General features: G+C 38.8%; 1 protein-coding gene across 2 annotated transcripts; it reads right to left on the bottom strand.

Annotated features, from left to right (window-relative positions):
- Positions 1-17,199: 17,199 nt before the first annotated feature.
- LOC132029351 (pectin acetylesterase 8-like) lies at positions 17,200-20,785 on the bottom strand. Of its 2 annotated transcripts, XM_059418646.1 has the most exons (13): positions 20,752-20,779; positions 20,505-20,647; positions 20,322-20,404; positions 20,072-20,201; positions 19,825-19,904; positions 19,567-19,653; positions 19,356-19,480; positions 19,204-19,264; positions 18,676-18,729; positions 18,478-18,555; positions 18,110-18,191; positions 17,831-17,970; positions 17,200-17,556 (listed from the first exon to the last, which is right to left on the bottom strand). In XM_059418646.1, exons 2-13 carry the CDS (start codon positions 20,644-20,646, stop codon positions 17,422-17,424), a joined length of 1,197 nt encoding a protein of 398 aa, XP_059274629.1. In that variant the 5' UTR covers position 20,647; positions 20,752-20,779; the 3' UTR covers positions 17,200-17,421. The 2 variants fall into 2 exon arrangements, with proteins under 2 accessions (XP_059274629.1, XP_059274630.1); XM_059418647.1 differs by lacking the exon at positions 19,825-19,904 and having other exon boundaries at positions 20,752-20,785.
- Between the last annotated feature and the right edge of the window lie 3,403 nt (positions 20,786-24,188).

Raw genomic sequence — 24,188 nt, forward strand, 5'->3', positions numbered from 1 at the left:
CGAAAAATGGAAAACGATCAAGACCCCCGAAAAAGGGGAAGCAGTGGGGACACGAAAAAGGGGAAGCGATTGGGACCCGAGGGAGGGCGTCGCGAGGTCGATCGCCCGAGTCGGGATGTCCGATCCGGGCTTGAAGAATCGCAAGTGGATTGACAAAAACGATCTTGGGGCGTGGGGGGGCTATCGCCGTTGGAAAATAAAACGGAAAAACAAGTAAACCCCCCGGGCGGAAAATAAAATTAAGGTATCCATGACCCTTGGTATCAAACCCCGATATAATGCTTTTTTTGTCACGGAAAAAAACCATAAATTACAAAATCCTTGAATCGGTCGCCCCGAACCCCCATCATAAGAAGCAATAATGGTATGAAGGGTGATCCCCATCTTGAAAATGGATTCCCGGACTCGGGACGGAAATATCGACGTCTTGGCGGCCAACCCCGGTGTGACCGAACCCCCGGGTGCCCCCCGGATCTTTCCCAACGATGGGCGGCCCCGGCAAAACTCCGGGGAAGCCCCCCGGGTCCACTGGGGGACCCCCCTCCCTAAAATGAACCCGAAATAACTGGGGCTCTGCCCCAACGATGCGGTCTCCAGGCCCCAACCTCCCAAAATTCAGAAAAAAGATTGTCCTATGGTTTCCCTGCATTTCAAAATTGAACCTGGCTTCCCCCCGCGTCCTCGGAAAAGGTTTAACAAGTAGTTTCATAATCGCGATTCCAAAGGGGATTTTTGACTGGTTTTTTCAATCCTCGGAAAAAAAGGGTTTATCAAATATGGTTTCGATAAACATCCGGATGCCCGGATATCGCCCGTCTGTTAAAGCAAATTTCCCGATGCTATGTCGATAAATAAAATGGCTTTTAAAAAGTACCTGGGGGTAGCCCGTTATCCAATCCCCGTTGGGTATCCACTATATCATTTCAGTCCACCCGGGGGGGTTGCCCGATAATGTAAAAAGGAAATCCCAAAACGGGTATGTATTTCCCCAAATTGGGACAAAATGACGTTACGCCAAAATGGACAAGGGGGCCCACAATCACGGAAAAACGGGGGTAGCTCTCCCCGGGGCGACCGAGGCTTTTTTGACGAACAAAGGGTTTCCCCTTTTTGTCTCTCGGAGGCAAAATATATCACCCGATACCCGCGGTGGGTTGCCCATATAAATATTTTCGTCCCCATTGGGTATCCATAATGTAAAAAGTGTAAATAGACGGGGGTATGTCAACCCTTCAATTAGGAAAAAAGTGACTTTTTTTTTCCCCAACTATACTGACATCGAGCCCCCCGATTAAATGCGGTTCGGGGTGGCTAGGCCCCCTGGGGCGCCGAGGCAATATCCCCCCGACACAAGGGGTTCCGACTTCTCGAAATCATAATCTAAATATGGTTTAACTTTTCCGAAGGTAAAAAAACCCTCAATTTGAAATTTGCCCCAAAAGTCCTCTCGTTTTCCCCTTTTCAAAGCTGGAACCAAAGTAGCAAGCAATAATTTTAAATAAATACATGAATAATGATACTAATATTGCTATGATATCAATTAAGGTCATTTTAACCTTAGAAATTGGAAAACGGGCCACATGAGAAACGAAAGATTGGGTAAAATACCAAAATTGAAACCTAAGTAATCATAACACCATCATTAATCGTTGATTTAGCTCGAGAATTATCCCAAAAATTTGATTTCTAGAAAACCCCCAAATTGGGTATGAACCACTAATTCTCAATCCGAAATTCAACCTTAAAAGTGAAAGATATATGATTACCGAGTTTAGATTCATCACATTTCAACATTAACATCATCAATTTATTAAGTATGCTCTTAGAGAAAATCTCCAAAACCCTCCTTCAAATTCCATGTCTGTCGAAGTGATTGAAAAGGAAGGGAAAGTCTAAGATGATTGTGATTAAAGAAGTAAAGGATTAGACAAGCTTTACCTCCAATATTTCCTTCAATTTGTCTCCTGAAAACGGCCTTCCCACGTCTCAATATCGAGATATGAAATAATGAGAGTCTAAGACTCGGTAAATGCACATATCGCCGTCACCGGCGCACCGCCGTACCTCCCAGAATCGGCCGCGACCGGCCGGCGCTCGACCGCCAAATGGCTGAGCCTGCACCGCGCGGCGGGGCCACCGCCCAAGCGGTCGCCGTCAGCTGCGGTCTTCGGTGCCGCCGTCAAGCCGGCACCGCACACCGAACCGGCTCAAGTTTTTCGTTTCGATCCGATTTTTTGACTATCTCCAGGAGCCGTATGCTCACATACCGGATACACTAGTCCACATAAAAACATGCTACCGAACGCGGCATATGGCCGATTCCAACGGAGGGATCGTTGACCAAGTCGACCCGCGATGCCTTAATTCCCATTTCCCATCCAATGTCCCGAAATGCATCCGAATGTATTGGGAACCGAATCAAATGCACACACAAGTTCTAAAAAACTATTCGGACCTCTCGAAATTGACAGAATTCTGAAAAAGGTTCGTTTACCCAAAAATCAACTTCGGGTCAACCACTTCACTTTTAAGCCTATATTTTCACCAAGGTTACTCGAATCCAGTCTAGACACCTTGAAAAGCATGTCAATGGTCCCCTCAGGTTAAAAAGGAGCTAATCAATGCTCGGGACCCGGCGAAAGTGCCAAAAGAACTATAACGACCAAACGGGTCATTATAGACTATAACTTCCCACTAGTGTGTCTATCAGAGTTCCAACTAGCATAGTAACTGACTTCTGGGTCAATTGAAATGGGAAAATCCTTGCAGTACATTAACACTTTTAGTTTTTCTCGTATCAGTCGATTGAGGGACTCTTTTTTTCCCTATTGCGATACTCGGATTTGCTGTATGGATCATGTTCCCCCCCCATCTAGTCTTAGATTTCCTTGCCATTTCAGCTTTTGCCGAGAGGAATTCACATTCCTAAAGAGAGAAAGTCCCTTTTTGAATTAACGTGATATTTCTCTATACAGCCGCATCGAATTCACATTCCTAACGTGGTATTTGGTGTGACAATGTAAATTTAATTGTCACACCTAACGTGTATGCTTTGTTGGGTAATTTTTTTCTAAGGAATTCTAGTCCTAATTACATGAACCTGTATATTTCATTTAAATACTAGATTAATTGACATGTTTTATCAATTATAAAATTAGTTGAAGGCTGTTGAAATATCCCATATCGATGGTTTAAGGGATGGGTGGACTTCCTATATGAACTTGGACAATCCTCCCATCGTAAGCTAGCTTTTGGGGTTGAGTTACGCCCAATATCCATTTCTTTACAAAGGCGGATAAGATGATATAGCAACTTGCAAGGAACGAAGAAGTTCGTGGAATAGCATTATTTTACCTTTTTTTGTCCGACAATAGAAGTCTCTTCAGGCTTAAAGGACATCTAATAAAAAAAAGAGCAAGGAATAGAAAAGGTGATTGTAACAACATGTTTGGTCGTTATTGCAGTTTTGACCCATTTAACATCGTGGACCCTTTATCGGGCCCTGTTAGTACAATTTTGACCCGCGGGGATGGGTGGTAGGGTTCCCAAGATAGTCGGGCGAGTTTTATGTTGACTTATGTGAAATAGAGCCTTTAAGTGAAAAGTATTTGACCAATAGTTGACTTTTAGGTAAACAGATCTTTTTTTGGAAATTTGTCGATTCCGAGAGGTCCAGATGGTCGATTATGACTTGGTGGGGTGGACGGTTCAATTCCCGAGGTGTTCGGTTGCATTTTGGGTACTTAGTTGGAAACTTGATTCTATCTGTTTGGGGGTTGACTTGGTGAATTAGACTTCCGTTGGAAATTTCGAGGCCATAGGTGAGTTCGTAGCGTGTTTTTATGTGTATGTACATATCTGGTTCATGACCAGGAGGCCTCGGATTGATGTCGGGATTTTGGGATGGACTTGTAAAAAACTAGAAAATCTGGTTGCTGGTGTTCTCGCCATGGCGAGGCCAGTATGGCCATAGCAGGCCCACCTCAGGGAGTTTTGCCCGCTATGGCGAGGGTCCGTGTTTAAGTGGAGTTCCGTGATGGCGGATGGCTTGGCCGCCAGGGAGGGACCGCCATGGCGATCCTTATGATCGCCGTGGCAAATCGATGGGATAAGTTCCTTATTTTAATACCTTAAGTCCGAATCATTAGTCCAAAACACCCAAAAATCTTATTCTAAGAGCTAGTAGTGGCGATTCTTGAAGGATTTTGGAGAAATCATCTGTTGGGGTAAGTTCTAACCTATAATCTTGCTAATTTACCTTCCTCTTTAAGATTCCATGGGAGATTATGGCCTTAGAATGATGAGTTATGAGACCTAGGGTATTAATCATGAAACCCTTTATATAAATTGGTCATTATTGCTTAAGTTACTATCTATATCATCTAGAATTGTAGATCAACACATTCTAGGATTGAATCGCTCCTAATTTCAAGAAGGAATTCATGAAACTTAGGTCTTTGCCCAAATTGGGGGTTTTGGTTAATTTTATGAAATTGAAGGGTCTAATGTGATTAGAAACCTATGTAATTAAGGATTATGGCTATTGGGACAATGGGTAGGGTAATTTTGACCCTTAATTTCTGGTTTAACCCGTATGATTAGTTAAGGGTATTTTGGGTAATTCCCTCGAATCGATTCTTCTTCCGATTAGTTTGTTTATTGTAGTCATTTGCTTACTTAGCATTACTAATTGTTAGACTACGAGCTATTCGAGGCACTTTGAAAGGGCAAGACTTAGATTTGGCGGTTCGTGGCACCATTTCGGCATCGAGGTAGGTTACGGCTTACCTTTCGGTTAGACTCCAATTAGTGAAGCATATGTAGTTAGATATTGACTGGGAAAGCATGCTAGGCCTTCGAGTATGGAGTTGAGATGGAATTCTATTAGTTTGGTTGTTGTTGATTGTGGCTTGTTGCCCTGTTATTCTGATTAGGCTTGTTGTCTTATTTGTTGTGTTGTGATACGTGTTTGCATTTATTTCTCTCTTGCTGTGTCATTTATCATCGGGGGAAAGGAAGGATAATGAGAGTAAGCCTAAATCGTGATGTATACTTATGATAATACACGGTTGTAATCTTGATTATGATTTATTGTTGATGATGGTATCATGCATGACGTACATTCTCATTTCACATGAATTTTGGATATTGAATTATGATCTGATACCGAGGATGATAAATGAGAAAATGGAATATATTGGTGACACAAGACCTAGTCATGAGGTGTATTTATCCTATTTCGAAGTGAAGCGTTGTTATAGACCCTCTATGCTGATTGAACTGGTTTGTTGATTCATTCCATGGTTGAGTTGCTTTATCTAAGTCTTGATATGACATGTGGCATTGTGACTTCTTGTAGCTTCATTGTTATTTGAGTACATTGATTTACCACGTTTACACTCATTTCTGCATTTATACATTCATACATGATGGAAATGATTCAGAATTGAATGATGAAAGACTTATGGTATATATGAAAGAAAATGACTTAAATGCTCGATGGGAAATGGTTCTGGGTGGCGTGATAAGATATGATATAATATGATAAACAACCTCGTGGGCAAAAATTCGAAGACTCGTTACTGTTGGGCAAAGATCCAGAACGAGTGGTACATGGACACCATGATTCCCCCGTGGGTCATGACTATTGTGTGTATAATTCCTTTAGCATATGTGTACAAGTTTGAGACATTTGGCCAGTGCATTACATTACACATCATTACATTTCATCCTACATCATCATACGGCTCCTTATTTCTGATTTTAGTATGGTTTGTTGTACTATTGTTGTGGTATAGATCTGATTAGGGTTTGAACGAGATTGTGAATTAGTGACTCTACCTAGGTTCAGGACTTGGATTTGATTATTGATTTGAGATTATTGAGACATGATAGGCTTGTGGTTTAGAAGTTTCACTTAGGCTTATGACTTGGAAAGTGAGTTTCTGTATGACGTCTGCGTGGGTGGAAGTCCTTGATTATTAAGACAATGTGATTCATGAGTATACTTGATAGCTTATTTGCCTACTTGTCGATTTCTTTCTTCATATATGTGAACTAATTGTTGTTAGCCTATGGTATGTGCCAGTACTTGTTGTTTGTACTGATGCTACTCTTGTTGTACTCTTCTTTTGAGTGCAGAGTTTGTTACTAGTTCCAGTTTCCATCCTCGAGAGTGATCCGAGTCTACTTGACAGAGATTCCACGGTGAGCTTGTCACGACCCAACCCCGTAGGCCGTGACTAGTGCCCGAGCTGGGCACCCATACGCACCTGTTAACCATAATCAGCGTACAAACAGATTATACATACACAAAAGTCAGACATCGGACCATAGCTGGCGTAACCAGCTCTTATACATACAGAAAAGTAATACGTCGCCCCAAAATTGTCACAAACACATACATACATATTGTAGTCATAACTTTCAACAGAGGATACATATAAAAAATCGGCGTCGTCTCAAACCGCCGCATATACATATACATCACACATAGCGGGTAAGGCTATCATAATAAGGGGGGATGCCCGTAAGATACAAACCACACGGACACGCGGTCATAACCGCCCACAACCCACACATATGTCTACGTACCTCTACGAGTAACAACAAAATCATATGACGGGACAGGGCCCCGCCGTACCCATGAATAGTCATATACATATGCATCGCAAGAGTCTGCACCAATACATAGTATCCTGAACAAGGGAGCGCTCCAAAATAGCTGAATGGAAATCCTAAGCTGGCAGATCTCCACAACTAGTATCTGTACCTGCGGGCACACATTTTATAACACCAGAAGATTTCATATCTCCGTATCCCCGTCACACATAAGTCATCAAAACGCTTACATGAAACATAAATCATGCACTCGGTGAATAGTATAATCATCGGCGCCATAACACGACATAACACCGAGAAGATTTCATATCTCCCGAGTCACACGTTTGACACCGTAACACAAGATAACACCGAATATAACATAGCGCCGTACGACGACATAATCGGCCGGGACTCGCGAAGGATGTAATAACGTAATGCACGGCAGTCGTGAGTAACCATATGCAATTTAAAACATTTTCAAAAACTCCATAGAATAGTCAAAACGAACTATCATTTAAAATCAAGAGAATAGTCACAATCAAGTTTCCCCGAATGTCACTCGGGAACATATCAAATAGAACTTTAGAAATCATAGATACGTATCAAAACCATATGAAGTAGCTTATGGAAATCAAGAACATAATCGTCACTACAGACTCGATAGGTAAGTAAGTAATCGACGCTCGAGGGTTAAGACGATAGTCATGCTAAGCTCTTTCAAAAGTCGTTAGAACCACACAAAGGAAAGTCGCGGGACCCACGGACGAGCGTCAACCCAATCCGAGCCCGACTATGGATGGTATAGTCATTATACGTTACAAAACCTTCTACGAGCATATCGAGGCGATCCGGTTCTGTCTACGAAAGTTACGGCCATTATTAAACATAGAATCCTTTAAAGACAAAAATCTTTATGCCACGTTTGAAAACCAATCATACCAAAGACATAAGGATCATAATTCTATTACATTGCGAATACCAACATTAAGAAGTGAATAAGAATCGTAGACATGCTCGGATCGCAAGAATGGAGTTACCCCGAGGCTCGTAGCATAGCCTACTTACAACTAAGACATGCCAAAGGAAGGAAAGGTTAGGCTTTACATACCTCATCCGCGTCCTAAGCTAATACACACTTAAGTCTTGGCTTCCCAAGATCTACAACAACGTCGTTAGACACCAAACATTAGCCATAATCACTTAGAAATCCGATTCTAAACTAGCACTTCATTTACAGAAATTTGGGCAGCATTTCCCCTGTAAATTCAACAACCCCGAGAATTCAACTCGGCCAAATCTTCAACAACAATTCCAGCAACCATACTAACAACATCAACAATCAATTCAAAGTGCATTCTAACGTCAATAACTCTTTTCTACACGATTCGACAACATTTCATTTATATTCAAATCAACCGCATACGATCAAACCAACACCAATGATCACACATTCAAGTACTAATCCGAGATCATTCAAACAAAACTCAAGAACATTTCAAACATTCCACACAATATTCAAACGGCCCAACCAATGTGCAATGCCACCCGAAACCTTCCAATTTCCATAGGGACAACGACAACACATTTCTTTCTTCCAAATTCATAAACTATATCAATAATCCACATGTTAACAACTTCATTTTCATAAATACAAGAGGCTACATTAAAATCGCATTAACTTCCAAATCAGCCCACAACGATTACAACTTCAAATTGAATCATTAAACTTTCATTATCATCATAAAATCCACAACAATCAACAACCAAAACACTACGTGAGATTAGTTCATCATTCCTACAAAACAGCCCACTATTCGGCCACAACACCAACATCACAATTTCATGAATTTCATGAATTTCTACACACTACAACACATTCAAACCATCCATAACACATGAAAGGAAGATTAAACCTTACCTTTTCCACTTTGTTCTTCAACTTGGCTAGGGTTGTGCTTGCAAGAACAAAGGCTTTGCTTGCTCCAAAAACTACTTCATGTTGTTTAGGACCTTCCAATGAGTTGAGAAGCTAGAAGAAATATTTTTTCCTTGATCAATTTCCATGGAGCATGTTCGGCCAGCCTTGGCCGAACCCCCTCTCCTCTTTTTTTCTCCCTCTTTCTCCAAGCTTCTAAGTTGAAAAAGATGACTATTATTCTTGCTTATCATCTAATATAATCATATGTTATTCATCCATGAGTACTATGGCCCACACATGGCTTGGATGAATTTAATTTGGCCAAGCCATGGGTGGGAACCACCCCTATGCCACACGGCCACATTGGCTCATTTCATGAAAAATAATTAACTTCCAATAATTCACTTTTGACCCCAAATTTTCCTTAATATTCCATACCAATAAAATCATAAGCAACTTATGCCTTAAAACAAAATCGAAGGTCAAAAATCTCAACCTCGCATCCCGGAGTAGTCTTGTCCTCAACTTATCGTAGTTAGCCCGAGATGCCCCAATGCACAAAATACGGGATATAACATCCTCCCCCCCTTTAGAACATTCGTCCTCGAATGTTAAACTGGTCTTACAGGGTCTTATAAGCACTTCGGGGGAGTCTCTTTCATAGCTGTCACATACAGTTCATTAATCAATCAACATAACCCATTTGGGAATTTAGATTACCTGAAGACATAGGAAATAAGTAGGAATACGTATTCTTCATCTTTTCCCTGATATTGTTCCGCCATAACACCTTAACGGAAGCTATGTTTTTAGTACGCAATCTTCTCACCTGACGATCCAGTATAGCTATAGTCGCTCCTCGTAGACTAATTCTCTCGTCACCTAGATGTCATCTAGGGAAAATACTACGGAAGGGTCGCCACACATTTGCGAAGCATTGACACGCGAAGATCGGATGCACCGCTCCCCCCGGATGGTAGATCTAATTCATAGGCAACCTTGCCTACCTTACGGACGATCTGATAAATTCCAATATACCCTGGACTGAGCTTCCCTTTCTTGCCGACTCCCATAACACCCTTCTTGGGTGACACTTCCAAAAATACCCAATCGTCGACCTGGAACTCTAGGTGTCGACGTCGACTATCTGCATATGCCTTTCGTCGACCGAGTCGCTAATAACCGCTCCCGAATGAGTTTCACTTTGTCAACTACTTCGTCGAATCATTTCGGCCCAATTAACTTAGTTTCGCCAACATCGGACCGACGATCGGTGACCTCGCACTTCCTCGCCATACGCGTGCCTCATACCGTGTCATCCGGATGCTGGGACGGTGGCTATTATTATAGGCAAACTCCATAAGTGGCGTACGATCACCCCACTGTCTCGAAATCGAACGCAGCCCGCAACATATCTCTTAGCGTCTGGATAGTACGCTCGGTCTGAGGGTGACACACGGTATCGAGATTCACTTGCGGTTCGATGGTCAACGTCATTAGTCCTTACATCCTCGTCACCATTTACCTTTACATTCCGAGTGCTCACTCAACATGACTTTGTTGCTAGTGGGTATAATGGTTATGTCCCTTAACTATTCCTCCTAGTTCCTTCCTGTGACTACTTCCGTCGATCCAAAGTATGTATATACGAAATGGTTCTCGTTGACCTTCGCTATCCTTCACGGTGACAACTACACTTATGTCAACTCATAATTCGAGTTCAAACTAAATCCTGCCACAACTATTTCTTTAGCTTTCTGCCACAACTGTTTCTTTAACCTGTATCCCTCAAATCTTACAATACAACCCAAAAGCACAGGTTACGGATATTCTTACTCCCTTACGATTCTCTCATAACACAAGTATACGCGTCTTTGATTTCCCTGTATTGGCAATCGTTTGAGCTCTAGCTCCAAGCTAATAAATTTTCCCTTCTGGAGCATAAGAACGTCATAATCTCTTTCAAGTCTAACATGTTCTTCCCCCCTTTATTAGGGAGGTCCTGATACATCAATAGTTTTTGGATATCCACCGTCTTCGGCACTTATCTTTCGAGAGTTAGAAATCTCTTAGCATCGTTGCACGGCCTATTCATTCTTTCCTTTACTTCTCATTCCTCTTTTGTTCCATACTACCACACTCTATCCCTCTCACACGCCTACCCTCAAATTTTTATCCAAATAGTGCCATGCTTTACCCGTCGTCTCTTTTGGAGGCTTTACTCCCTCATGTTTCTTACTCTTTCGCTTTTTCCCGACCTTTTGGTCACTTTACCTACCATCTACTCATTTTCTTTCTTTTCCAAATATCATTATATTAGAACTTTCCAAGCTCAACCTGTAATGAAAACAGCATCAGCTTGCCTTATAACACTTGTGCCATTTTTCTTCTTTCACTTGAGCTTCGTTATCTTGTCCGATTATTGCCTTCCAATATGCCGCAACGTCGATTGCTGGGATACAATATAGCCATGTATGGGATATCATATACATGCGTCTACATAATTGCTACCATCTTGCTTACAAAATATTCCCAAACGCTATTCAACTTACCCTGTTTCTAAAGCCGTAATGCGCCTTCTTTCTTTTCACCGGTTCGATGCCGCCGTCCTACGTGAACTCTTAAGGTTTCTCGCCCACTCGTATACTCGATTTTCTTAGACTACCCTAGCTTCTCATTTGCTTCCGTTGTCTAAATTTATAAGACTTTCGTAACACTTCCCGGGGGGGGGGGTCACCCATCCTGAAATTTCTCCTACTCCAGCACGCTTAACTTTGGGACTCTGATGAAATGCGGTGCTCTAATGCTAATATGATCGCGTCCACCTCACCGCATGACCTTCATCGCCTAATCTGGAGTAAATTGAAGTCTTAACAAATTTCAAAACGTTCTCATAACACACCTCCCGCCGAATTAGAAAGGGTCTCGTACTTCAATCAATAATTATTTAATACTTGTAGACATTCCAAATTCTCAGTTGGGTAGCACTTATTTTCCAACGATACGTGTCTAAGGTTCTCTTGAAGTAGCACCTTTATCGCAATCTATATCACCCGTTTTCTTTTGGTAAAATTATATTGCACCATCTGTCCCTTAAGCCTACCGTCTTTATCGCTTAGAGATTCCATTATTTTTTAGGTGAAGTCGTGTGTACGTAGTATCCCTTTATGCTTTATGCCTTTACTGTGTACCCAACACAGGCTTCTAACTTACTCAAAAACATACCAAGTTCGTCTCAATAGTGGTCTTATCTTATCACCATGTCGTCGTACTACACCTTTAAATTCATGACTATCTATCCCCTTTTCGTTCCATATTCGTACTCATTTAATTACGTCTATCCTGGGTGCTTCCTTTAGTATCCCCTACCATATTTCTCCAGTCTATGTCCATCCCTCTTTTCTGCACACGAGGACTTTTATAATACCTCTATGTCCTTCGGAAAATACTACACCTACATAATCCCTTTCTCATTTTCAAATCATATTCTGTTCATTCCTATTTGTTCTTATCATGCCAGTCTTTTCCTAGCACTCGTTCTACATCACTGCTCATCTTTCTATAGTTTGGTCTTTCACAGTTCCCTCGCTGATATTACTCGTGTTCTTGGCTATACATGTCGTCATCTATTACTGCACTGCTATCTCGCCCACTTTTCTTTTCATTTCATTTCCCCCTTCCAATTAACCCCTCCTTCTCTTGTGCTCGCTATCATTTCCGTTATCTCGTAATCTCTATTCCGAACTTTCCCTATAGAAGAACTTCATGAATCTCCCCTTTTTTTTGTCAATAGCTCACCTTTATACTTTAGTCACATAGATCACGTCATATCTTTTAGTCACTTCCTCGCTAGGCTTTGCTCGTTTTTATAACAATCCTTATTATATTCACATAATATCCTGTTCGTGATTAATCTTATCCTTAATATCTCACAAACTGTATTATCCATACATTCATATCCGTCGCAATTCTTTTTCCTCTGTATTCCTATCTTAATCATACTATTATTTCCTTCTAACTATGAACTCGTCATAATTTATCCCTGCTTATCAATTCAGTTGCCAGTCTCTTCTAAATCATCTCTTAATATCACAAGCCCTTTCCAAACTCTTTTTACCATATCGATAACGACCTCCTAATTACTATTACCAACAATTCGGCCGCTAATTTATTTTTTCAAGGTCAGCCGTACTTGCAACTTAGTCAAATCCTATCCTTACTATTGACACGACCTTTCAAGGCATATCACAAACCCATATCTCATTCTCTTTCTATTTCTAGGAAAATTTCGGCAGAGTTTTCTCTATATTTCTTACTATCTCAAACCTGCACGCAGGAAATACCAACAATGCCTCACAGGGCCAACATATATATATAGATATATACCATATCATATCACGACACATGTGGCTCCCAATATCAACAAAAAGATGAAAATGATGGACTTACCTCGTATGTCCAACTCGAACTGCACCTGTTACACTTTCTTGTTTACTTTTCCCTTCCAATTTTTAACTTTACATTTCAATCGTACCTCAATACCTTACCCGACATATATCTTTCGTGCCTTTGCTTACCTGCGTGCTTCGAAACTTCCAATATCGTCAATCACTTTCTTCTGTCGATGTCGTCCTTCCGCTGAAATCAAAAGTTAGTACGAGAAATCTCATTTCCTATGACTTGGCTCTATCGCACGATCTAAGACAGAAAAAGGGTCACTGATTCCTAAATGCCCCGCGCCTCCCCGTTTATAAGTGTGGCCGGCTTCACACCATAAACAAGACTCGCCGGACACGGCCGTAGACAATCCAGACGAATAACTTTCCGATACCACTTTTGTCACGACCCAACCCCGCAGGCCGTGACTAGTGCCCGAGCTTGGCACCCATACGCACCTGTTAACCATAATCAGCGTACAAACAGATTATACATATACAAAAGTCAGACATCAGACCATAGCTGGCGTAACCAGCTCTTATACATACAGAAAAGTAAAACGTCGCCCCAAAATTGTCAAAAACACATACATACATATTGTAGTCATAACTTTCAACAGAGGATACATATGCGAAAATCAAAGGCTGCCTCAAACCGCCGCATATAAACATATACATCGCACATGTTCCTGTAAGGCTATCACAATACGGGGGGACGCCCGTAATACAAACACACAGACACAACGGTACCATAACCGCCCACAACCCACACATATGTCTACGTACCTCTACGAGTAACAACAAAATCATATGACGGATTGTGGCCCCGCCGTACCCATGAATAGTCATATACATATGCATTGGAATAGTCCGCACCAATACATAGGCTCCGAACAAGCGGAGCGCTCCAAAATAGCCGAATGGAAATCCTAAGTCGCGTATCTCCACAACTAGTATTCGTACCGCGGCACGAAACGCACCTCGAAGAAAGGGGTCGCACGAAATATACCGAGTATGCAAAGCATGAAATATAGTCAACAGGTTTATAACCGGAACAAGAAGTACAGAAAATAAGTACAATATCCAAAATATCAAAACACTTACTTATTGAAACATAAATCATGCATGGGGCTCAGGAATATGGTCGCCCTCCCGTCATCGGCGCCATAACACAGCATAACACCAGAAGATTTCATATCTCCGTATCCCCGTCACACATCATAACGCCATAACACAGCATAACACCAAGTATAATCGGGACCCGGCCCTCTAGCGAGGAGCTCGGTGAATCGTAACACAGCATAACACCGGAATATAACATAGTGCGCATGACGACATAACCGGCCCGGACTCGGCACAAGGATGTAATAACAATGCAATGCAAGAGTCGTGAGGAACCAAATGCAATTTAAAACATTTTCAAAAACTCCATAGAATAGTCAAAACGAACTATCATTTAAAGCCAAGAGAATAGTCAAATCAAGTTTTCCCGAATGTCACTCGGGAACATATCAAATAGAACTTAGAAATCATAGATACGTGTCAAAACCATATGAAGTAGCTTATGGAAGTCAAGAACATAGTCGTCATTACAGACTCGATAGGTAAGTAAGTAATCGACGCTCGAGGGTTAAGACGATAGTCATGCTAAGCTCTTTCAAAAGTCGTTAGAACCACACAAAGGAAAGTCGCGGGACTCACGGACGAGCGTTAACCCAATCCGAGCCCGCCTATGGAAGGTATAGTCATTATACGTTACAAAACCTTCTACGAGCATATCGAGGCGATCCGGTTCTGTCTACGAAAGTTACGGCCATTATTAAACATAGAATCCTTTAAAGACAAAAAATCTTTATGCCACGTTTGAAAACCAATCATACCAAAGACATAAGGATCATAATTCTATTACATTGCGAATACCAACATTAAGAAGTGAATAAGAATCGTAGACATGCTCGGATCGCAAGAATGGAGTGACCCCGAGACTCGTAGCATAGCCTACTTACAACTAAGACATGCCAAAGGAAGGAAAGGTTAGGCTTTACATACCTCATCCGCGTCCTAAGCTAATCCAAACTTAAGTCTCGGCTTCCCAAGATCTACAACAACGTCGTTAGACACCAAACATTAGTCATAAGCACTTAGAAATCCGATTCTAAACTAGCACTTCATTTACGTAAACTGCGTATTTCCGTAAATTCAATAACCCCGAGAATTCAACTCGGCCAAATCTTCAACAACAATACCAGCAACCATACTAACAACATCAACAATCAATTCAAAGTGCATTCTAACGTCAATAACTCTTTTCTACACAATTCGACAACATTTCATTTATATTCAAATCAACCGCATACAATCAAACAAACACCAATGATCACACATTCAAGTACTAATCCGAGATCATTCAAACAAAACTCAAGAACATTTCAAACATTCCACACAATATTCAAACGGCCCAACCAATGTGCAATGCCACCCGAAACCTTCCAATTCCCATAGGGACAACAATAACACATTCCTTTCTTCCAAATTCATAAACTACATCAATAATCCACATGTTAACAACTTCATTTTCATAAATACAAGAGGCTACATTAAAATCGCATTAACTTCCAAATCAGCCCACAACGATTACAACTTCAACTTGAATCATTAAGCTTTCATTATCATCATAAAATTCACAACAATCAACAACCAAAACACTACGTCAGATTAGTTCATCATTCCTACAAAACAGCCCACTATTCGGCCACAACACCAATATCACAATTTCATGAATTTCATTCATTTCTACACACTACAACACATTCAAACCATCCATAACACATGAAAGGAAGATTAAACCTTACCTTTTCCACTTTGTTCTTCAACTTGGCTAGGGTTGTGCTTGCAAGAACAAAGGCTTTGCTTGCTCCAACAACTACTTCATGTTGTTTAGGACCTTCCAATGAGTTGAGAAGCTAGAAGAAATATTTTTTCCTTGATCAATTTCCATGGAGCATGTTCGGCCAGCCTTGGCCGAACCCCTCTCCTCTTTTTTTCTCCATCTTTCTCCAAGCTTCTAAGTTGAAAAAGATGACTATTATTCTTGCTTGTCATCTAATGTAATCATATGTTATTCATCCATGAGTACTATGGCCCACACATGGCTTGGATGAATTTAATTTGGCCAAGCCATGGGTGGGAACCACCCCTATGCCACACGGCCACATTGGCTCATTTCAAAAAAAAATAATTAACTTCCAATAATTCACTTTTGACCCCAAATTTTCCTTAATATTCCATACCAATAAAATCATAAGCAACTTATGCCTTAAAACAAAATCGAAGGTCAAAAATCTCAACCTCGCATCCCGGAGTAGTCTTGTCCTCAACTTATCGTAGTTAGCCCGAGATGCCCCAATGCACAAAATACATGATATAACAGAGCTTTTGGGCTAGATCCGCAACTCGAAGACTCTTCCTTTGTATTTAATTGTCGACTTTGTATTCTTGAGGCAGTAATGATAATTTGAGATTTGTACTTCCTATTAGACTTGTATCTATGTAATAGTGGCTCTTGTACTAGTTCAGAGCAGATTTTGGGGTTACTATTACTTCCGCACTTATTATTTATATGATTTGAATATGTTAGCTAAATCACTGTTTATTTCCGCATAATTCTTTTAAATGACTAAAACGATTTGGTAATGGTTCGCCTACCTGGGGGAACAATGTAGGTGCCATCACGATTCACGAATTGGGTCGTGACAGTGATATAGAACGAGACATGGAAAATATGATGACTCGTGCTTGGTGAACAAGATTGATGCTTCGACATATATACATGAAGCTAATTTTCTTTAAAGAAAACAACTTCAAAGTTATGAATGGCCAATTCATAGAAACTTGGACTTTTAAACAAGTCATCATTATTTGAAAATCCTCATTAATCACTCACAAAAACTTATACTTTTATTTTTATGTATAATCATTTACCCAACAGTTTATATTAATATTATTGTGTGAAGTCTTGTACTATGTGACCCGGCATACACGTGCAACACACATATGCCGAGAAACCAGTTAGTTTGATTAGTTAAAGAGTACATCATACTCAAAAATCTTAGAAGCACCTCTTGCCTCCCCTCCCCCCCCCCCCCCCCCCCCCAAAATCATGTTTTGTTATAATTTTTCTTTTTCCACCTACTTACATATATAACACTACTTATTTGAATTAGACTCAAAATATAATATAATTGCACACATGAAATAGTACCCATGATTTCCGCACATAAAATTAATATTATGTCATGATGGAGAAAAGAAAGTAACACTATTTTGATTGAAGTGATCCTCCTTGTCCAATTATATTGGCAACAATTACAAAGACATGAGAAAGTTGTCAACAAATTTTGACATATTGTGTATTCTAAACATTGCATGTATGCACTTTGATTTCTTGCATAAAGATTATCCTCTTTATAGCATTTCTTCTTGGATTTTAGGGACTTGATTGTCATGCTCATGACTTTTAGGAATTGGCAAGTCATGCTCATCTATTACATACCAGTACTTCCGATCAAAGTACCAATCAGCAAATGCCTTTGGTAGACTCTGCATATATAAAAAAATTCATAATAAGTCACGATTTATAGAAGTTCTTCATCATTTTTTGTAATTTCTTATTCTGACACAATAAGCTAGTGACCAACATATTTATATATATATATATATATCTGAATTAAACAATCGAAAGTTTCCATAATTTAAGATACTATTAAATAAAAGATTCTACATAAGCCCAATAATGTGGTAAGTATAGTTAGAAGAATTAAAAAAGAACGCATTATTTTCCTAATTAGACATAAATAAATGAATAATCTCTTACCAGGTTATTAATCATAGTGGCATTTTCAGGAGACCACCTTGTCAGTAGTGATGTATGATGATTTACCGAGTCAATGAAAACTCCTCTTAATTTAGGATTGTTTGGTTTAGGTAGAGTACTTAAGAATTCCGGCCTAAATGCTGAAATAGAAAATCCAAAAGCATTAGAAATGTAAGTCATAAAACAAGTACTCTTTCTTTTTTGGTAGTAATATGTAATTATATTGAATAATAAAAGAACTAAAGCTATTATTGTTTAGCTCAGATTTTTACAAATTACCTCTTAAGGCTTTTTTCTGACTTGCAGTTAATGTCCCGTTTTCAATTAAGTCGTGTAGATGATCTTCTACAGTAGTTAAAACCTGCAAAAATACATTTAGCAAATATACAGTAAATGGCAAAAAAAAAAAAAGAGAAAATCTATATAGTTATTCAAAATACTAGATTACGATACTTCAGTGGAATGAGGGTGTTCTTGTAAAAAGTTCTTCCATTTATCAAGCCGTAACAATTTTTTCACAAACGAGCCAAAAAAAAAAAAAAAGGCTATCCAAATATGTATAATTTTTACACAATCTAACTAAATTACTCGAAGCACCTTTTTGAACAATTTCACAACGTAAACAAAAGTGATAAGCATCTAATTACCTGATAAATATCAAATGTTGACATGGTAATGAAAAGTGGTGTCTTGATATACTGTTGAATATTTTCAGGGAAGAGGCACTGCAGTCATAAATTGGAGTTGTATATTTATTTGTAGTAGTTTAATGGAAAAAGATTCAAACAATAATAAATGAAGGAAGTAATAATAAATCAAGGAAGTAAGTAATTCCGTAATTATACCAATAATGGTTTCATTTTTGAAGTGCATGATTTGGGTAACGCTTTAGTAGATCCCTGCAAGTCATGATAGGATTAGATAGAACTAATCTTGTCTAATCAACACACACACACACATATGAATTGGAAGAAAAAGGAATTGACTAACCGTCGACTCCTCTTTTAAGTAATATCATGGAACTTTTGACATGAAATGTTCTTATTACTCCCTCATTTTCATTAAAATAACGATATTCGTTTATTTTTAGTGGTTTGCAGAAAGAAAGATATCTTATCATATTTTGAAGCTTTCTAACTTTTGATTTTAAATGATTATACCATTTTATTGTCATAGAAATATCATGACATGTATTATATCCCTAATTTTAAGAGTGCATTTTGTATATGCCAAGGACCTTTATTTTCTTTCATTAATTCTGTGTATAGTCAAAAGAGCTATATAAAATGAAATAGAGGAAGTATATTTAGTAACTTATTTTAAACTAACATAAAAGTTAAAGAGAAGATGATAAGAAGGGAATTCGAATTTACATGTAAAGTAACAAGTGAGTTAAAGATATCTTCGAAGCCTTTTGCTTGCTTAGGGTTCTTCCTGTTAAAAAGAGAGAGCTCAAGTTATATTGCAATTAAAAACTTATAGTATGATTTTGTAATAAATGATCATGCAATTTTAAAAATCTTACACATGGATAAAATAACCAGCATCAACAAAGCATTTTACTCTTTGAGTATTTGGCAATAAACTGCGAAAGCGATCACAATATAGCATAGCTGGATATCCTCCAGCTGAACTTCCAGCAAGAATGGCCTGCAATCAGTGAAGAATTTCAGCAAAAAACTTAGTTGATGTACTACTTATTTAATTATTTCATCTATAATATAGAATTTACGTACGTTCTTGGCATTCTTTAATCCTCTTGCCAACACATCCTCCATTACTGCTTCAAAAATCCTTGCTCCTCTAAAGTGGAGATTAGTAGCCTAAATAATGTAGAATATGATTAGCGTTCCATGTTTTCTGGTAAATATCTTGGATTTGACAAAACAAAATTAAAATTTGAGGAGTGCTATATTTCATTTTTAGCAGATATTCAACATATAATTAACAGTTTAAAATTGAAATTTGAAAATATAACTTGAAAAGAGAATTACAGGATCAACATATTCAACATCTCCTGTGAACGCTCCACCATCACAATATCGGACAAGCACTTTGTTCCAATTGTAGAATTCTGCAATTACATCAAGTAGCAACATAATATGTGTATGATTTAAAATAATAATTGTGCTTGGTTTCTTCAAATTTTCTATCATATTCACTTTAATTATTTATGGTTCAACAAACAATTTTTCTTTGAAAATTTAGAAGAAGATCTTGAATAACATAATTCAAGAAAACCTGGATTTGCAGTTTGATTCTTGCTATAAATCCCTTGAAATGTATATGGTCCCATAATATTTGTAGAACCCGTATTATTATCCTTGATACGCTCCAGACAGCCTTCGATGCTTGTGCACCATGCTCCCCCCTAAGAATAGTGTGAGAAATTTCATTTTTTTAAAAAGAATAATTTGTAAAAAGAAGTAATTTAAAATAATACAAGGTAAATGTTCACAAAGATGTTGCAAATATACTAAACATGACTCACTGAAAGTTGTACAAGCCAGTTTCCAACTCCTTCCCCAAATCCTGGTTCAAAATGGTACGCTGGAGGTGATCCATCCAAGCATACTGCCAATAAATAAGGACAAAAACACTCTTTCAATTTTCTACGACATGATCAATTTCTTAATTTAGATCTTGGTTTGTATATATAAATGAAGAAATCAACCTGCTCCTTTTGATACAGCATTTTTAACAATTATTTTCGGCACTTCGTAAAAATCTAAGTCTTGTGTACATTCAGTTTTGATGATGGCCAAAGAACAAACAAGTAAACAAGAGAGTTGAAGAGATCTTTTCGCCATCACCATCCTGTAAAAGATAAATTACATTAGGAATAAATGACAAATTATAATAGCATGACATAGAATGTAACAGTATGTATGAAGAAAAAAAACTTTTCTTAACATATATACTTTGTAAATATGTTGCAAAAGAGGTATTGGACCTAACTAATCAAATTTGAAACGATCTATATATACTTTCAGTATGGAGGATCCACAATGATAGAATGTGGAGTACCAGCAAATTCGGCATTTGAAAAGCGCTAACCACTTATCTAATTTCTAAATTTTCATTTCTATACCAGGGACCTCAATATTTGTGCGGCCCACAAGTTATCTGTATAACAATGCGGTTATATGGAACTTTTAGATGACTCATAAGCGGTAGTGATTAATTTACTAGCTATTCAAGAATTACCATTAAAAAATTATGTTTGAAAAATTCATATTTTACCCTTTAAAATTTCTGAAAAGTTACTTTACACATTTAAAGTATTTCATGTAACGCGCATTGAAAGCTGAAAACACACAAAAAAACAAACTTTTCACAATTAAGACTAATTAAAAATTCACCTCACGATTCTGGATCTACATTTGGCACGCAGTCTTTCCAAATATTAGATGACAGAACTCACTTCATGAAAGAGATTTTTTTCTCTGATTGCTCTCTATGTGTAAAAGTAAAGGTGAAGAAAGTCATGGCCAAGCTATGAAGATTGCTCTTACCATGATATAATGGAGCCGAAAAGACACCCAGAAAAAAAACCCAATAATTGACAATAATGATCCTTCACAAGGATCAAGCAGAATTTAAAAGATTCCTACATTATGAGGAAGAATACTAGAGACAAAAAGGTGTGCCACTTGATTTGATGAGGGAGATAGAAACATCAGATTTTTTCACAATATTGTCAATGGAAGAAGAAAGAGATTGCAGGTTCAAAAGATATAAAATTCAGAGGGGACTTGGATTGAACAAGAGGAGTTGATGGCCAAGGAAGCAGTGCAGTTTTATCAAACATAGTTCATACAGAAAACAAAAGTTTCTGATTTCTCTTTGTTAGAGCACATACCTGAAATGGTAACAGTTGAGGAGAACAATGACTTATGTAAAACTCCAACCGTAGAAGAAGTTAAGAGAGCAGTATTTGATCTAAATGGGGACAATGCTAGTGGAACATATACTTCCAAAGTATATCACTCACACAAACTTGGTCCCACTGCCTGTGAAGAATGCAGTTTAGATTTATTCAGACATGGGACCTATAAGCTTGATCAATTTTGATAACAAGGTGTTGTTAAGGGTTGTGCATGACAAGTTGGAAAAATTGCTACCTTCGCTGATCTCTCCTAATCAATCAGGCCTTGTGAAGGGTAGAAGTATTGAAACTGTTCTGCTGACTCAAGAGATAGTTATAGCTATAAGAAAGATGGGAAAATCGGTTAATGTCACTATCAAAGTAGATATGAAAAAAATATATGATAGAGTTTCATGGCTTTATCTGACAAAGGCGTTGAAGAAGATGAGATTTGCTGAAGGTTTCCTAGACATGATTTGGATATTAATGACTAATAACTGGTATTCTGTACTTTTGGATGGTAAAGAACATGAATTCTTTCACTCTATCGGGAGGGGGGTGGTGAAACAAGGAGATCCTTTATCTCCAGCTTTATACATTTCATCTGCAGAAGTTATGTTTAGAGCTTTGAATGCACTAATTTGATAATGGCGTGTTTACTGGTTTTGTCTTGCCTAAGTGGAGTTCAAATTTGAATCATTTAGCTTATGCAGATGATATTATTATATTTGCATCTGCTAATGATACATTTTTGGACATGATCATGAAAACTTTGCAGTAATATGAGATTCGGTCAGGTCAGAGGGTCAACAAAGCCAAAATTGCATTTTATATGCATAAAAATGTTCCTAACATACTGGCACAGCAGGTGGAACAACATACTGGTATGAGTAGGGTTGTCACGACCCAATTCGAGACCGTACGGGCACCTACCTTTCCCACCTCGGTAGGAGAACCCTCTCATTTAATAACGCATAAATTAAACAACAATTCATTTAAAGCATTAAATAATTAGAAATACAGCGGAACTCCATAATATATTCAATAAACTCAAGTATTTATATGATTACAGGCTCAATACAACTTCCCATGACCTGGTCTAGACTAGTACAAGAGCGACTACGATTTCAGATTTCCACTACGTTCTAAGACATCAACCTCCGTCCCGGAATGAAGTGGGAGGAGATCTTCCAGATAGGCACCGCATAGTCCTCTTCATATCAAAACAACCAGCTGAAACAATCTACACCCCAAAAAGGGTGTAGCAAGTGCAATATCAGCACAATCCACGTGTACTGAGTAAGTACCATAGGCCGACAATGGTTAGTAACACATATTGGTAAAAGAATTCACAAACAACCATGATAATCACTAAATCAAGTCATACGTTTATATACCGCACATCACAACATTAATACCTTTAAATCACAACTGCTCCCTAACAACTATAAGACAAATATCACCCATGCAAATTTCCAACACATAAATCCTCAGATCGTTCATTTTAGTCTAGGAGTCAACTCATCGTTATAACGCCTTTTATCCTACTTCACTTAGAAACGAATCAAATAACTAATTTTGTGGAGGGGCTCCGGGGTAATTCAACAAGCACAAGTCAACAAGTATAAATCAAATGTAATCGAATCCAGATACACAACATCACAAGTACAACATCAAACATCTCAAAGATTAAGTCATAATGTAATGCAATGCAATAATGGTATGAATGCCATGCAAATGCGGTGTACACCTGTACTCCGGACGGAAATATCGATGTCCAGTAGCACAACCCAATGTGACTCACGAAGTCTAAGTGCCACCCGTCTTGGATCTTTGCCCAACAGACAGACGGGACCCCGAATCTTTCCCTACGGAGGGTTCTCACCGGCACCACCCTGGGGGACTTGCAGAGTCCATGCACTCACTCAATTCACGATTCCGGAATGAACATCGGACATCAGACTCTCACATCACTCAAGCAAAAGAGTTTCATCAAATATCAATTCCCTCAATCCACGATTTCGAGACGAACATCGGATATCGGACTCTCACGTCACTCAAGTAAAACTGAGCCCAGCTCATCAAGTATAATCAATATCTCAACAGTGTATCATGAAAATGAGAGTGTGTGCAATGCATGAATCACATCAATAATCGTGCTCAATATCACCGTACCAACAATGGGTACATCGATAATATATCCGAATACAAATACCAACAGTGGTTATGCCAATAATATAACCGAATCACAAGTACCAATAATGGGTACGCCAACAATATATCCGAGTACAAATACCAACAGTGGGTATGCCAACTACATCATAATCAAGATGATAAAACACAATCCAATATCTACCAACGACTCATGGCATCAAGCCGGCACAATCGAACAATCAAATCACACATAACGGGGTGGCTAGCCCCAACACACAACAGGACAATCAATCGATACACATTATTATCACTCCCCCCTAACGCAGCCTGATAACT

The sequence above is a fragment of the Lycium ferocissimum genome, chromosome 9 (genome assembly GCF_029784015.1).
Source record: "Lycium ferocissimum isolate CSIRO_LF1 chromosome 9, AGI_CSIRO_Lferr_CH_V1, whole genome shotgun sequence".
In the NCBI taxonomy this organism is placed as follows: domain Eukaryota; kingdom Viridiplantae; phylum Streptophyta; class Magnoliopsida; order Solanales; family Solanaceae; genus Lycium; species Lycium ferocissimum.

Bases quoted from the DNA above. Each gene is read 5' to 3' on its own strand.
- LOC132029351 (XM_059418646.1), bottom strand. From the start codon at position 20,646: ATGGTGATGGCGAAAAGATCTCTTCAACTCTCTTGTTTACTTGTTTGT. The intron at 19,265-19,355 runs GTAAGATTTTTA...TCTTTTTAACAG, and splicing joins GCTGGTTATTTTATCCATGT to GAAGAACCCTAAGCAAGCAA. The intron at 18,192-18,477 runs GTAATTAGATGC...GTATTTTTGCAG, and splicing joins CAACATTTGATATTTATCAG to GTTTTAACTACTGTAGAAGA.